Genomic DNA, 13,897 nt, shown 5'->3' with positions numbered 1-13,897 from the left:
GGAAAACTAAATCTAAAGGGAAACATGAGAGAATGCACTTTCAGCCTCCAAAACATACCAGTAAAATAAATCATTAACATCACCATATCTGAATTCACAGCTTTCTTTTAAACATCTTTCAGTACCTCCTTAGACACCTATGCAATCATTTCTAGGTGGATATAAATGGATTTCTTGTCTCTTCAGATATCATCTTTACTTTAGGTATAAAAAGAAGTACCCTTCCCAGCCATTCAACTTTTACAACTTCTGTTACATTTGAAATTTATATAATCAGCGTTCCAACATTTAATCCCAACTTGAATCACTAAAACAGTTTTCATTGACACATGGAATATTTTATAGACTCATCCTCAAAATAAGAAACATCCCAAGGTAGTTGCATAGCAGATCACATATCAGGTTATCAGAATGACTTTACAGCATGATCTGGTTCCTTCTTCTTCTTTGATCTATAGATTTGTGTGATGTTTACAGCATAAATAATGTAAACATCTAAATCAGAATATTCCTGAATAAGAAACTCTGAAAACTTAACACATAGCTCAGCTGATGTAGACATCTAAAATTTATTAAAATGGATGAAGATGTCTTTAAACTAGAATTAGAAAAAGAAAATGGGCAAAAAAAAAAATTCTGTGCAACACCACCATGAAAGAAGAGACTTCTACCAACTCTAGTTTCTGGTGAGTCATAAAAGGGGGGGGGGAATGTGTCACCTTGAACCACCCCAGGACTGTTTGTTTAGTCCACACTGCCTATTGCAGAATGTGACTTTGCTCAAAGATTATGTGAAAGGGGAGGGAAGGGCTTACTTCATAACCCAGTAACCTAGATGCATCCTCCTCTGCTCTGGCTTTGGGGCACAGCTTCTCAGGAATGGTGATTTAAGTGAGAACTCTAGTGGGACAGTCTCAAGACGCAATCAGTTTGCCTTAATCCCCCTATCAGGCCCTGGTCCTTGCCACACCCAATGTTCTAGGGCTGCTGGAAAACTCAGCCTAGTTCCTTTCTTCCTTTTACCCATGTAATATCACTACTCACAAAGATCTCTAAGCAGAACTATTGCAGTTCTAGAGAAATGATTCCAAGGGAAATATCTGGAGACAAATACCACAATCTCATCTGGGCAGAAAAGCAAAAAAAAAGCATCCTGTGAGATGAACTCTGACTATTTTTAGGCCACTATAAACCCTGTTATTTATACTTTCTTAGAGAGACAGCCCCTACTAAATACAAGTATTACTTTGGTGACAACCTTTCCCTAGTCAAACCATCAAAATATGCTTTTGATTTTAAAAAAGCCCCATTGGAATAATTTCCATTAAATGAATTAAAAAAACATCACGCTTTAAAAGCCATTTAATTTTAATAGCATATTTTAATGAAAAAAAAGAAGCATACTTTGTCAATAAAACATTAAAATCATCTCTTCAATGAAAGACAACACCAAAAATAACTTAATACAATACCATAGTAAATAAACCATCTATTAACAAAAACAAACAAACAAAAAAAAAACAGGTCATATACAGAACTCAAGACTTTGGAGAACCTTAAATGGAACAGCGATACAGCAAAATCTGTAAGAATATATCTATATGTGCATCATTTTGAATGAAATATTTACAATAGATAAGGTTCCAGTCATCATGTGCCTAATTCTTTGTTGTTGTTCAAAAAGAATTCTAGCAAACAATGTGAATTTACAAGCAGTGCACTGTCTTTCTAATAGTTCAAATTAGTTTTCTACAAACAAACCTCCAAAAGGAAAAAAAAAAAAAAACAGCAACGAAGGATTCCTATAAATGTTACAGTGTAGTAAAGCAACTGGAAAGGAGAAGACTTAAATACCTTGGTGAAATCTTAGAATCTGGAAAGGCAAGTGCACCCAAAGCTAGAAAATGATGCATGACACGCTCCCAAACGCTTCATCTCTCTTTCATCAGAGGGGTGTGTGTGTGTGAGTGTGAGTGTGCTTGTGTGTGAATGTGTGGGGGAGTGAGAAAGCTGTATAGTGGAAACAGTGTGGGAATCCCCATTAAATATGTAAGGAAGTAAACAATACTTTGGACAGTGAATCAGGTCTACAAGATTAAGACATCCAATACTGAGTGTGGACTCACAAATCAGAACACCACCAGCAAAAACAAAGAAAAAAAAATCTTCATTCAAAGTGAGAATATACAAATGGGCCAAAAAGGAACACAGTAAAAGAGGAAAACTGTAATAATTGAGTGAGCTCATAAAAAAAAAGGTTTGAACTCACTAACCATACGTTTCCCTCATTTTCAGACTAAAGTTTAATTAATTAGAATGTGCACAAAATTAAGTCGCCAGAGAGATAAATTAATAATTTACAGAGGGTTGTTCAGCAATAATCTAATAATAGCTTTCAAATCAGTGAACACAGCAGGCGCAACTCCTTTCTTAGACATTAACACTTCAGAGGGAAGAAGGGGCTAAGAACCACGATAAAAATATATATATATGTATATAATATACAGTGTAAATGCAGAAAATCTGCCATCTTTTTAAAATTCAAAATACTTTAGAGATGTCTATCACCTTAAGCATCAACTCTAGTTTAAAGTTTCAGTTCTGAATCAAATTCTATTTCGGAAAAATAGCTGCAAAGTGTACTTTTTAACTTGAACAAGGGTGCTGTCTTTAAGAATAAAAACAAATCTTACTTGCTCGTTCTCGCGGCCCTTTAACAGGCTGTCTCTTCTGCCTTTCTGCAAACAGCCAGCTCCAGACTTCCTCTGAAGAAGCCGAGGTGCCTTTTCCGGGGAAGGTGGGGTTAAAAGGGGCAACTTTGCTACAACTTGACAAATGCCTTCTTTTGCTTTGCTTTCCTTTATGAAACCGTTTCACATTCTCACGGGACCTGGGCTCAGTGGGTCGCTAGTCCGCTTGCTCTCCACGCCTCGCTTTCTCCGGATTCACATTTACTGGAATTGTTTCTGGTCGCCAAAGTGGAAAGAAAAAAGCAGGGGAGAGAAGGAGGGAAAAGAGGGGAAGAGGAGGGGGCTGTCCCAAGGGAGGCCAAGGGACTCCTAAATGCCCGCGGAGTATTTCATTCTTTTCTGTTTCTGCCTCTGGTTGCAGAACCAAACTCGCACCACGTTTTTCTTAAGGTCCAGCTTCTCTGCGATGGCGGCGATCTTCTCAGAGGAGGGTCGGGGCTGGATGGCAAAGTAGGCTTCGAGCGAGCGCTTCTCCGGCGCGGCGATGGACGTGCGCTTGCGCTTCTTCTCGGCGCCGTTGAAGAGCTCTGGCTTGGTGAGCTTCTCGCGGTGGGACTTCTCGGCTTCTTCCAGCCACGCCTGCAGAATGGGTTTAAGCGCGATCATATTGTTGTGCGACAACGTGAGGGACTCGAACCTGCAGATGGTGCTCTGGCTAAGCGAGCCCACGCCGGGGATCTTGAGGTTGGCTAGCGCCGAGCCCACATCGGCCTGGGTCACCCCCAGCTTGATCCGTCGCTGCTTGAAGCGCTCGGCGAACGCTTCCAGGTCCCGGGGGTCGGCGTCCACGTCGCTCATGCAGCCCATGTGTGAGGGCAACCCGTGCGCGTGGGCCATGCTGAGCGCCGCTTGGTGCATGGGGTTCATGGTGGCCATGTGCGGCGCGTGCGCTGGCGTGGACACCACGGCGCCGTCGGGACCCGCCATGGCGCCCAGGGCCAGCCCGGGACTCAGGTGCTCCAGCAGCTCTCCCTCCAGCGCCTGGTGTGGCTGGTGGTGGTGGTGATGGTGGTGGTGGTGGTGGTGGTGTGTCCCCGCCAGCGCGGACGGGTGCGAGATGGGCACAGACGAAGAGGAGGCAGCCGAGGTGCACGGGATGGTGTTCATGGTGTGGTAGGTGGCGTCCGGCTTGAAGGGGCTGTGGTGGGGCGGGTGGTGATGGTGGCTCTTGCTCTGGGAGACGATGTCCACGGCCGCCAGAGCCTCGGCGCGGGCCAGCAGACTCTCATCCAGCCCGCCGAATATATTGCTCTGCAATTGCAAGTAAAAGGCACACATTACGCGCAGCAGGGAATTGTGCGCGCGCTCTCCGGAGGCAGCGGCCCGCAGCTCAACGCCTCCGCCGCGCCTGCAGCATTCCCACAACGTTTAGTAATAATAGCGGTGCTAATAATAGTAAATAATCCTGGAAATAGCAGGTAGGAGAGGAGGGAAGCCGCCGAGAGAAGCCGAGAGTTCACAAGGAGGAGGAAAGTGAGCCTGCCGACGCCACACAACGCGCACAGGCAACATCCCAGGTCATAAAAATTAATATGAAAGGAAAGACCCGCAGAATACATAAGAGAGAGGGAGGAAAATTGGTTGGAGGTGTGGGGTGATTTGCTGTGCCGACATGAAAAAAACATCAAGCAGATAAAGGGGGCTGTCAAAATGTGCCTGTAAGCGGTGATTATGCAGAAATACGCACCGGTGGGGTTGGAAGACACGCTCTCCGCATCGCCTCGGAGCCCCCGCCGCCGCCGCCGCCGCCGCCGCCGCCGGAGCTGCTGCTTCGTCCTCCGCCGCCCCCGCCACTGCCGCCGCCGCCCGCAGCGTTGCTGGAGCTGCTGGGGGAGCTGGCGGCGGGCGCCGCGGGCGCCGACGAGCCGGGCGAGGCGCTGTGCAGCGCCGAGTACTTGGGCTCCACGTGCAGGCTGCCGCCGTGCGGCATGCTGAACGCCTGCTTGCTGTTCAGGGACATCATCATCATCTTCCCGGGCGCTTGTCCGTAGGGCGCGCGCTGGTCCCGGTCGCCGGGACCCTCGCGTGAGGTGCTGGGCAGGAGCGCTGGCCCGAAGGGCGAAGCCAAGTTGCGGCCACCCGCCTGGGTCTCCGGGCTCAGCTCGCCCAGCCCCGGCGCCGCGCTCCTCCGCACTCCGCGGCCAGTCGGAGCGGAGCTGGGCTCCGCCAGGCTCTGGCTGCAGACCTGGGTGCCCGAAACTGCCCCAGCGTGTGGCGGCCGCGGAGTTATACTCCGCTCTCCCCGCGCCGGCCCCCGCACACCCCTCCCCCCCGTGCCTCCGCCCTCCCCCGCTGGTGACGGCCGGCTTCAGCGCGGTCTCCGGCGTCGCCCGTTCTCCCCCTGGCTCCCTTCAAGCTCCAGTCCTTTCAGCCCTCCAGGAACCCGCCTCCGGCTCCCCCACCGCGCCCACCGCCACCCCTCCCGGCCCCCGCCCGCGTTAGGAGGCCGCCGCCCCTCCCCGGCACCCTGCAGCGCCCCCGCTCAACCCCACCCCACTGGCCGGGTCTCGCGCTCCAGTCGTGGGGCGCTTCCTACCTGAGGCCCACGTCCACCCCCTCCCGCCTCTTTCCGCCCCGGCGCGGCCTCCCCGGGGAAAGGAACTCCAAAATAAAGTTGTCTACTCAGCCTGGGGTGGCTTTCCCCAGACTACTGGCAAGCCCGTACCTCAGTGCTGGCCCCCACTCCCACCTCCTGCTTACCGCCAAGTTCCAGGCCTATTCCCCAGTTCGAACTGCCCCTCCCAGTAGCTCAGGCGACCCTGACGCCCAGCGCCGGCCCCCTGTACTGGACACGGCTGCGGGTTCGAATCCTCCGCCCAGCTTTGCGCTTCCGCCGCCTGCGCGCAGCGGTTGGCGCTCCGCTCTGCGCCGTCTCGGCCCGGCCGGTGCCTGGTGCCGAAGAGACATGGGGTCGATGGGGCTGCAGGGCTTTCTCTCACTCGGTTTCTCGCAGCTCTCAGCGGATTGGATGGCCACGGAGCGGCCCGGGTCGCCTATGCGCATGCGACTCCCCCCACCCCCACCCCCGGTACCCCTCACCGCCACCACCGCCACCCGCTCCTCTCCACCCTCTTTTCTTCCGGATCTTCCTCTGCTGTGTACCCAGTTCAGTTTGAGTTAGGTCTTGGGCGGCTCCAGTGGCAAACCCTGCCACTGGATTTATTATTCTTCATTAGTCAGATCAAAGGAGAAAGGGGCAACTGAGGAGAGGGAGGCCAGAGATCAGAGCGCATGTGCTGCTGAACACACACACACACACACACACACACACGCACGCACACACACGCCCTCGGGGGCTGGCACAAGCCCCACTTATCTTCATTTCCACAGTCTCTCCGTGCAGAGTCTATTTTTAGCCACCACTTTGCTCCCACTTTTGTCCCAGAGCGGACCACTTTTCTAGAAGTGGACACATACTCTCACTCCCCGGCACACACACACACACACACACACACACACCACCTTCCTCTCGTCCATTCACGGTCTTCTCTCTTCTTTCCTCGACGAAGGGGACTGCTGTCATCCCCCGCCCCCCTCCCACCCCGAGCGAGAAAGGAGCTGGGTGCAGGCGAGGGTGAGAAGGTCCTTCAACTTGGATACTGAAGCCTGCGGGTGGCCCGACCGGATGGGAATAGCTGGGAGCAGGTGCAGGCACACGGTGCCTGGGGAAGGCGAGCAGGTGCTAGAGCAGGCGGCAGGCCTGAGAGGCTCTGGCTCTCGCTGGGACAAAACAGAGTGGGAAGGATCCTGGCGAAGGGGAGCCATTTAGCGGTCAGCGCCCTGAAGTCCCGAGGCGGCAGGGAGTAGGGGGCCGCAGGTTCACCGAGGACCTCACCGAGCGGGATGGCAAGCTCAGTTTCTGAGCACTGTTCCCCGGAGTCGAAGGAGTGCTGGAAAGCTGCAGCATCCCCAGGCTCTGTCCATGGTCCTGAACCCCCTATGTTTTCCTTCACTTCTCTCAGGCTTGCCTTTCTCCTCCCCTGTGTGGAGAAAAATAATAAATAGTAGCCGAGGGGGCTTCCTACCAGCAGTGTTTCCGAGCATGAGCTCTGAGAATCCTGGACACGGGACTGAAGAGGGGGTGTTGACATGAATGGATGTGGCTTGAGCCAGAAGGTTCAAGCAAATGCTTAGGTGTTTAATTTCTACCTCTACAACAACCAGGGTAATTTTCAAGGAAATAAAGAAATGACATTGTACAGCTCTCACTGTCTCAAGCTTTGAGAAATGAAATAAATCAAAGTTAAAAGCTTGAGTATCATTTAATTATAGTGCGAATAGCGCTTTGAAAGAAGTAGAACAACATCTCTAAACAAATTATGACTGGGCCAGGAAGGAATTATTAGATTGAAATTTCATTTAGGCTCGGGAGACACCGCGCTTCACTGTGTAATCTGCTATGCCTCATCTGATTTGTATGCTTAATTCAGCTTGACGAATTTATTAGTTTTCATAATAGTGAAAAAATTGAGCAGCACTATGGGCTAATGCATTGTGTGTACTATAAATTGTATGTCATCGTGAAAAGGCTGAAGCCTATGGAAATCTTTTATTAATGTCGGTGTAAGAGGGAGGATTTTAGTGCAGGCCTTAGAGAGGTTCTCGCCAAACTCTGCTGTTGCTGCGTCTCACTGGTCCATTAACATATCGTCATACTAATTAGACTCCTTCATCAGTGATATAATTTCAAACTTCAAATTATGTTCTAATTAACAAGGGTTGTCCAATTTGCTTAATCTTCAAAAGGGTTTGGATGGTCTAATTAGTATAAACTGTTGAACATCTCTAAAGCCTAATAAAATCCATAAAAATATTTTAGGTATATTTTCTCTGAGTACTGTGCAAAGACCAAAAAGCTGTGAGAGTGGAGGTGGAAACTAAGAGGAAAACAAGTGTCCTCATCTACTTAGATTCCTCAGATCATAATAATACTAAGTCAATTGCGGAAGGAAGTTGTGGATATTATGACTCTGAAACAGTGTGTTTATGCATTTAGATAAAGGCATAAGAATATCAAGGAGAAAAACCACATGGGGGGGGAAATTCTTCTCTTTCATTAGGTGCCTAATTAGATGTAAAGTGAAAAAGCAACCCCGAGGAGTTTCCCAAGCATTATCATGGCAACAGTCTGCTGAACTTGGACTGCAAAATCAAATATTTGGAGGTGTTTTGAACCTCTCCCTGTCCCCTCCCCCTTCAGTGAGCTTAATTACTTGCAATAGTTGTTTTAATGTATGTTGTCACCTGGGAGTATTGAGAAATGCATATCGTTAATATGAATTAATCTTGATTTTAATACCAACTGACAACTGATTCCAAAATGCTAAACACTTGTCACCACTTCATATGGTAAATAAGATAGTATAATAAATTCATGAAAGAAAAAGGGCACTGTTGAAATGACTGGACAAACTTTGTGTGATATGGAATTTATCGACTGAATCTATTTTAAATAGGGCAACTCCCAAGTGACTATTTTCCTGATGGCTAAAATCCATCTATCATGAAATTAATTTGAAGATGACTGTTTTTATCTCAACTATGTCTGTAATCCCAGACAGGAAAAAAGGGAAGCTCTTTATTCTGATTATCCAGTTGAGATCTATGAGTATGTACTTGTAGAGTAATTCAAGAGTTCGTTTAACTTTATTCCCTTCCCTCTAGAAAACACTTATCTTTAAAAAATAAGCAAACAAACAAAAAAGTCACAGACTTGGATTGCTCCTTATGTCCCTCAAAGTGAAAAATGAGCAGCAGTGTGATTGTGGTGCATTTGAGGGAAAATGCAATTCTTCCCTCACCACCACCACTTGCAATCTTGCAATCTCTTTCAGGAGTGCTCAGAATACCATCTTTGTGGTGACATCAATAAAATCCATTTTGGTTTTGCCCACAGGCACAGTTGTAAAGTGCTCAGTGAGTGTGGAAGCAGTTCTCTGAGGAAGAAAGACCCCACCCCAGCCCCCTTAGGTAAGGAAGCTGGAAAGTTAAGAATACACCTAAAGGGTAAACAGGAATGGCCCAAAGGCCCAGAACCTGCTCCCTGTGACTTCAACATAAGCTTTTATGTCCATATACCTATTTGCCATGATGTCCACCCTCAGCCACACCCAATAAACAGACAATAGAGAAGTGATTGCTTTAAAACAGAGAAATGGCAAATGGATCCACTGTGTAACCGTGTAGGGAGAGCCCTTCTTCCTGCCAAGTCTCTTTGTTTGACGATAGCTCTTGTCCTGTCTGCTTCCAGCTGCAGACAGATGTGACCAGCTTCCCCATGGGGGTGGGGGCAAGGATTCGTTTCAGGTTGCACCCAAGTTCAGTGTCAGTGAGGTCACTGAAGTTGGCATCCCTACCCCTCACCCTTGCCCAGATCGGCCTGTGGTCATCCTGAGGGGAGGAATCACTGCCCTCTCCCCTGTATGTGAGTCCAAATTCACTATTAAAATGTTAAGCAGTGCTTTCATATTTTACCGGACCTGATGTATTTTGTTAAATGTTAATCTGTTAAAGACAGTATGATTTCTTTGTATTTCAAGACAGACTTGGGTTGAAAAACAGGAAGATTTCTTAAAAGATAGACCTGCCCTGCTCACTACCATTTTGAGCCTGGGGGAAGAAAGAGCACTGACTGGATCCCCCGGTGACATTCCTTGAAGCCAGTCTGCTGTGGAGTCCGAACCAAACAGTCCCCTGAGCCTAGGTTTTGGGCAGAAGAATGGCGGTGGGATGATTAAATCCTGCCTTAGCCTGGCTGTTTCAAGGAGGATAAAAGGAGGGAATTATCCCTGAGATTGAGATTTTGGGAAGTGTCCACAGGGCTGGAAACAGAACGAAATACCAGAGAAGGAGGGAGCCCCGAGCTTGCTTGTTGCGTCTGAGATAAAGGGGTGACCATCCAGGGGTAATGGTTATGAGCAAAAAACGCCTTTCCTCCTCCCCGCCTCTCTGCCACTGCCCTGTGTCTCTAACTTTGAGTCTCTCTAGCTCCCTGTAACTGCAAGGCTCCTCACTTAGGATTGAAGAAGCCCTCTTTTGCCCAGGGATGCCAGTACCCCTTGGTCGGGTGGCTCAGCCTTGAGCAGTGTCTTCCAGAAGAACGTTCAGCCTCCGCACGCAGGCGCGCCGGGCAAGCATCTCCTAAATTCACCGAGTCCCAGGTCCTGCTAGATCGAAATTCAGGCTCGAAGCCTCCCCCACTCCCTCTGCGGCCTTGGGCGAGGGGAGGGGTCCCGGCTTGGGAAGCTAGTGGCCTCCCTCTCTGACCAGGGCGCACGTGAGGGCACCGGGAGAGACCTGCGACTGGGCGGGCTCCGAAGTCTGACAGACCCATCCAGGGATCTCTCTAGACAACCCTGCACTGCGGACCGTGACGGGGCTGAGGCCGGAGGGTAAAAGGAGGCGCAGTAGACCCGAGAGCAGTGGTTCTCCCTCTTCCCGGTGGACGCGCGAGAGCCGAGCTCAGTTTCAAACAAAGTGACCCAGAGGAGGGGGTGCGGGGCGCGACCCACCCGGGGCGGCTAGGAGCCAGCGAAGCTCTCGAACGCCCTCCGGGCTGCGTCTGGCAGGTTGGAGGCGCCGAGTGAGAACGGACCCCGCAAGCAGGGACAGAGGATGAGCGTCACTGGAGTCAGCAACGCTTGGAGCAGGCACTGCAGGCGCCCAGAAACTGGAATCTTCCGGGAGGGTCGCGGCTCCTGGCCGCTCGGCTCTCCCCGGGGCGCAGAAGCGCGTATTCACACTGAGCGCCGACACTCACCCACACCGACACGGGTACGCTCACACGCGCACGCGGGCACCCCTGCGCCAGAGCTCACGCTCCCGGAGACGCGCACTCGTGCGCACGGGCTTCTCCCCCCCCCGCCCCACCCCCAGCGCCGCTTTGGGGGGCGGTGGGGCGGGGCAGACCGCGGCGTTCAGTCCTCCAGCGAGCACACCTGTCCGTCCTCAGCGCGCTCACCTGTATTTACTGGCCGCGAAGAAAGCGTGCTTTTTGGCCCAGTGAATGTCCTGGGTCACTCTGTTTACCCCTTCCCAAAGTTAAGTCCAGTCACGAAATCAAACTTAAAGCACTGGAACAATCAATGAAGACCTCTGCCATCCCGGGCGCCTGGCCCTTCCTGGAACTAAAATAAATGCAAGAAATCGAAACTTAATTACTTTAAAGAAATCCAGAAATCCCTCTGCATAATTTATCCAGTCGTTTTTAGTAGTGTCGGCGTTCGGGGCAGTGTGTGTTAACTCTATACGTTGATGTCTTGTTGTTGTTTTCACATTTTGAAAGGGCAGGTTTGTCAGGAAGAGGAGGAAGAGAAAGGCGCCCGCACAGTCACAGTCGGCAGGGAGCAGTCCACCTCTATACCCTTGGCTAGTGTCCGCTGCCCTCACTGTAGATCCCGGGGGCTGGATCTCCCCTCCATCTGGAACTTTTCCTGGCATAGGTTACTCCTCTTCTCACTCCTCTCAGGTGACCTAGTACCTTTTCTTTTTCAGAAGTTACCATAATGGTGCAAGAACCCTGGGGCTGAGCATCCTGTGTTGTCAAAAAAAAAAAAAAAAAAAATTCAAAATCTCACCCAGTCTCTTCATTTCCTCACTAGTGCTCGTGCTTGAATTCTGGTGAGTGCTTAAGATTTGAAACCAGGGCCCTCCTGGTGGTGCCACGGGTTAAAGCACAGCACTATGAAGCTGTCACGCCCCTGCAGCGTGATTCTATCCCTGGCCATGGACTGACCCACATGCCCCCCCTCCTCTGCAGACCTCTCCTGTTCCCCCCCCTCCCCTCAGCAGTGGATTTCAGTAGATCTGCCTGTTCTGCTTCCCACTCTGTCTCTGGGCCTCTCACCTCCCCCCAACCTCTGGCCTGTACCCCAGTTGTTGTGTGCATAATAAATAACTCTTTAAAAATAGATTTTAAATAAATACAAATAAATCTTTAAAATATATACTTAAAAAAAAAGATTTGAAACCAGACCTCTAAGTAAATACAAACCAGGAGGCTTTCTCAGAGGGAACAGTGTGCACCACAATGTGCCGTTCTGTGGGGATGGAAAATGGTAAAAGGGGTCTTCCTAGGAAAGTTGTCGCCTCACCCCCCCTTAAGTGCCATTATCTTCCTAAGTTTCTGTAGTAGAATATTTGTCCTGACCGAAGGCCTCTTCAGAGGTTCTTAGCTGTATCACAAACCAAACACTAGTTTCTTCCTCTGAGAAATCCTTTCAAACTCATTTTCTCCTCTTCTTTGGTTCTAATTGACAGAGAATCTGCATTTCTAGGTTATTCAGTTGAGAACACACAGCCAACGTCCCTGCATCTGTCCCTGCATGGAGCTTCAAGATGCCAGCTAAGACCATAGGGGGTTTTGTTGTTATTTGCTTTCTTGAACATAGCATAACCCTGACATCGGGGGCCATTGGAGGTTTAGAAATTTGGTGATGGTGAATGCTATGTATGTCCAGTGAATTTGTGAAAGAGACAGGCCCTGAATCTCCCAGCCTGTGAGGGGCGACTCCATAAAGACAAGCTTTCCCACAGACACCTCCTAGAAGTCTGAAGTCATGTTATGAAAGCATGAAAAATACATTGGGGAACAGCTTGGAAACTGAAGTACATTTTGATTTAACTTACATTAACAGAAATGTAATGTAAAAGTGAAAGGATCTAACAAAACCATTAATAATTAAAAAATAATTACAGATAGTCTATCCTTACTATTCATAACCACTCAACACTTTAGACAAAGAAAACGGAATACTCTTAATGGGATTGAGATGTGAGCAGACTGCTAATGAGAAGTTAACCGAGGGCCGGCCGAGCATTTGTCAAAAGAAACGAGTTTCCTTGTTTTCCTCATCTGCACATTTCAGTTCATCCAGAGTTAGCTTGGACCCTCCTCTTCCACTGGTGCATACACCAAGTGTCTCTTGAGCAATAACAACACAGATCTTATCAAATTCCAAAGATCCAGGGCACCAGATGGCTTGTCTATTAACCATCGTCATTGACAGATATTTATAGGTGCCTACGAGATTCATGTCTCTGTAATAGATTTTCGTTGGACGGTCCCATTCCACAAGGATTTCACAATACAATGATCCTCTAAAGACTGCAGTTTGTGCCCTGACCCTGTGTGCCTTCAAAACACCATCATCCTTTGAGGATTCCTTAATGTCTGGGTATTAAAAAAAATATGCGAATGTATTTTTTTTTCTGATACCTAAATTGCATTTACTTTCTCAAGTGTGTACTTTTCAGTATACCCTAAGTCTTCAGGGTGGTATTCCATGCATAATCATGCAGTAAACCTTTAATCATGCACTAGACCTTTAAAAAGATGTTGGGAGGGAAAACATAGAAACCCTATTCTGATTTTCACTGGATGTACTCCTTCACTTCGTCTGAGAGACACGTGGGATTGCCCCTAGAATGCTCTGTTGACGTTTGGAGGCACTGGGAGAAAATCAAAGCAGCCTGGCAGAAAGCAAACTTCGCTGTCTCTTGTCAGAGATAAAGGGAAATCTTACAAAAGGAGAGATTTGCAGACATACAACTGGAATTCAATGAAGTCACAGCTCCCCTCTGCTGGGAAGCCACCAGGAAGTGGAGACCGACAGTCCAAGTCAAATCTTTTACATCTAAAGAATTTGAAGCCTCTTTCCTTCCCCAGCCCCAGATGAATTAGCCACAAAACAGCATGCCTCTTGTAGGAAACAGAAAAAACCTGGGGAGAAATGCTTAGAGACTGGCTGCAAAGATGACAAATATTTCTCGCTATATAAATAAGAGCTGAGTGCATAAAACATGTTGGATGCCTTGTAGGCATTTTCTTATGGAGGAAGGATACCACAGCAGTGACAACTCACTTACCTTTAAACATTTCTTCTTTCTTGAAGTTTTACCTATGGCATATGGTTTGCCTGTAAATTTCATAATAGAAAAGTGCAGGAATCCACCATAGAAATATAATATTTGTATCCAGAAGTGTTATTATTGCTGCTTTCTTTTCTTCTTTCCTTTATATGTATATATGATGCATTCATGTGCTCTGATGGGTGGTGTAGCTTAGATATGCATATATGACATTAAAATGTCCTAGCATCTTGACAAGCAGGATTTCTTTAAAAATATTAAGATTTGGGCCCTCCTGG

The 13,897-nt window shown here is 48.5% G+C and overlaps 1 protein-coding gene across 1 annotated transcript; it reads right to left on the bottom strand.

The window, feature by feature from the left end:
- Positions 1-1,404: 1,404 nt before the first annotated feature.
- POU4F2 (POU class 4 homeobox 2) lies at positions 1,405-4,984 on the bottom strand. The gene is made up of 2 exons (XM_004685310.2): positions 4,438-4,984; positions 1,405-4,001 (listed from the first exon to the last, which is right to left on the bottom strand). The coding sequence occupies exons 1-2, from the start codon at positions 4,717-4,719 to the stop codon at positions 3,060-3,062; spliced, it is 1,224 nt and encodes a 407-aa protein (XP_004685367.1). The 5' UTR covers positions 4,720-4,984; the 3' UTR covers positions 1,405-3,059.
- Positions 4,985-13,897: the final 8,913 nt, after the last annotated feature.

The sequence above is a fragment of the Condylura cristata genome, unplaced genomic scaffold (assembly GCF_000260355.1).
Source record: "Condylura cristata isolate star-nosed mole 26May11 unplaced genomic scaffold, ConCri1.0 scaffold00018, whole genome shotgun sequence".
Classification (NCBI taxonomy): domain Eukaryota; kingdom Metazoa; phylum Chordata; class Mammalia; order Eulipotyphla; family Talpidae; genus Condylura; species Condylura cristata.
The sequence above is the reverse complement of the archived record's forward strand: the minus strand, read 5'-3'. Positions and strand labels throughout refer to the sequence as shown.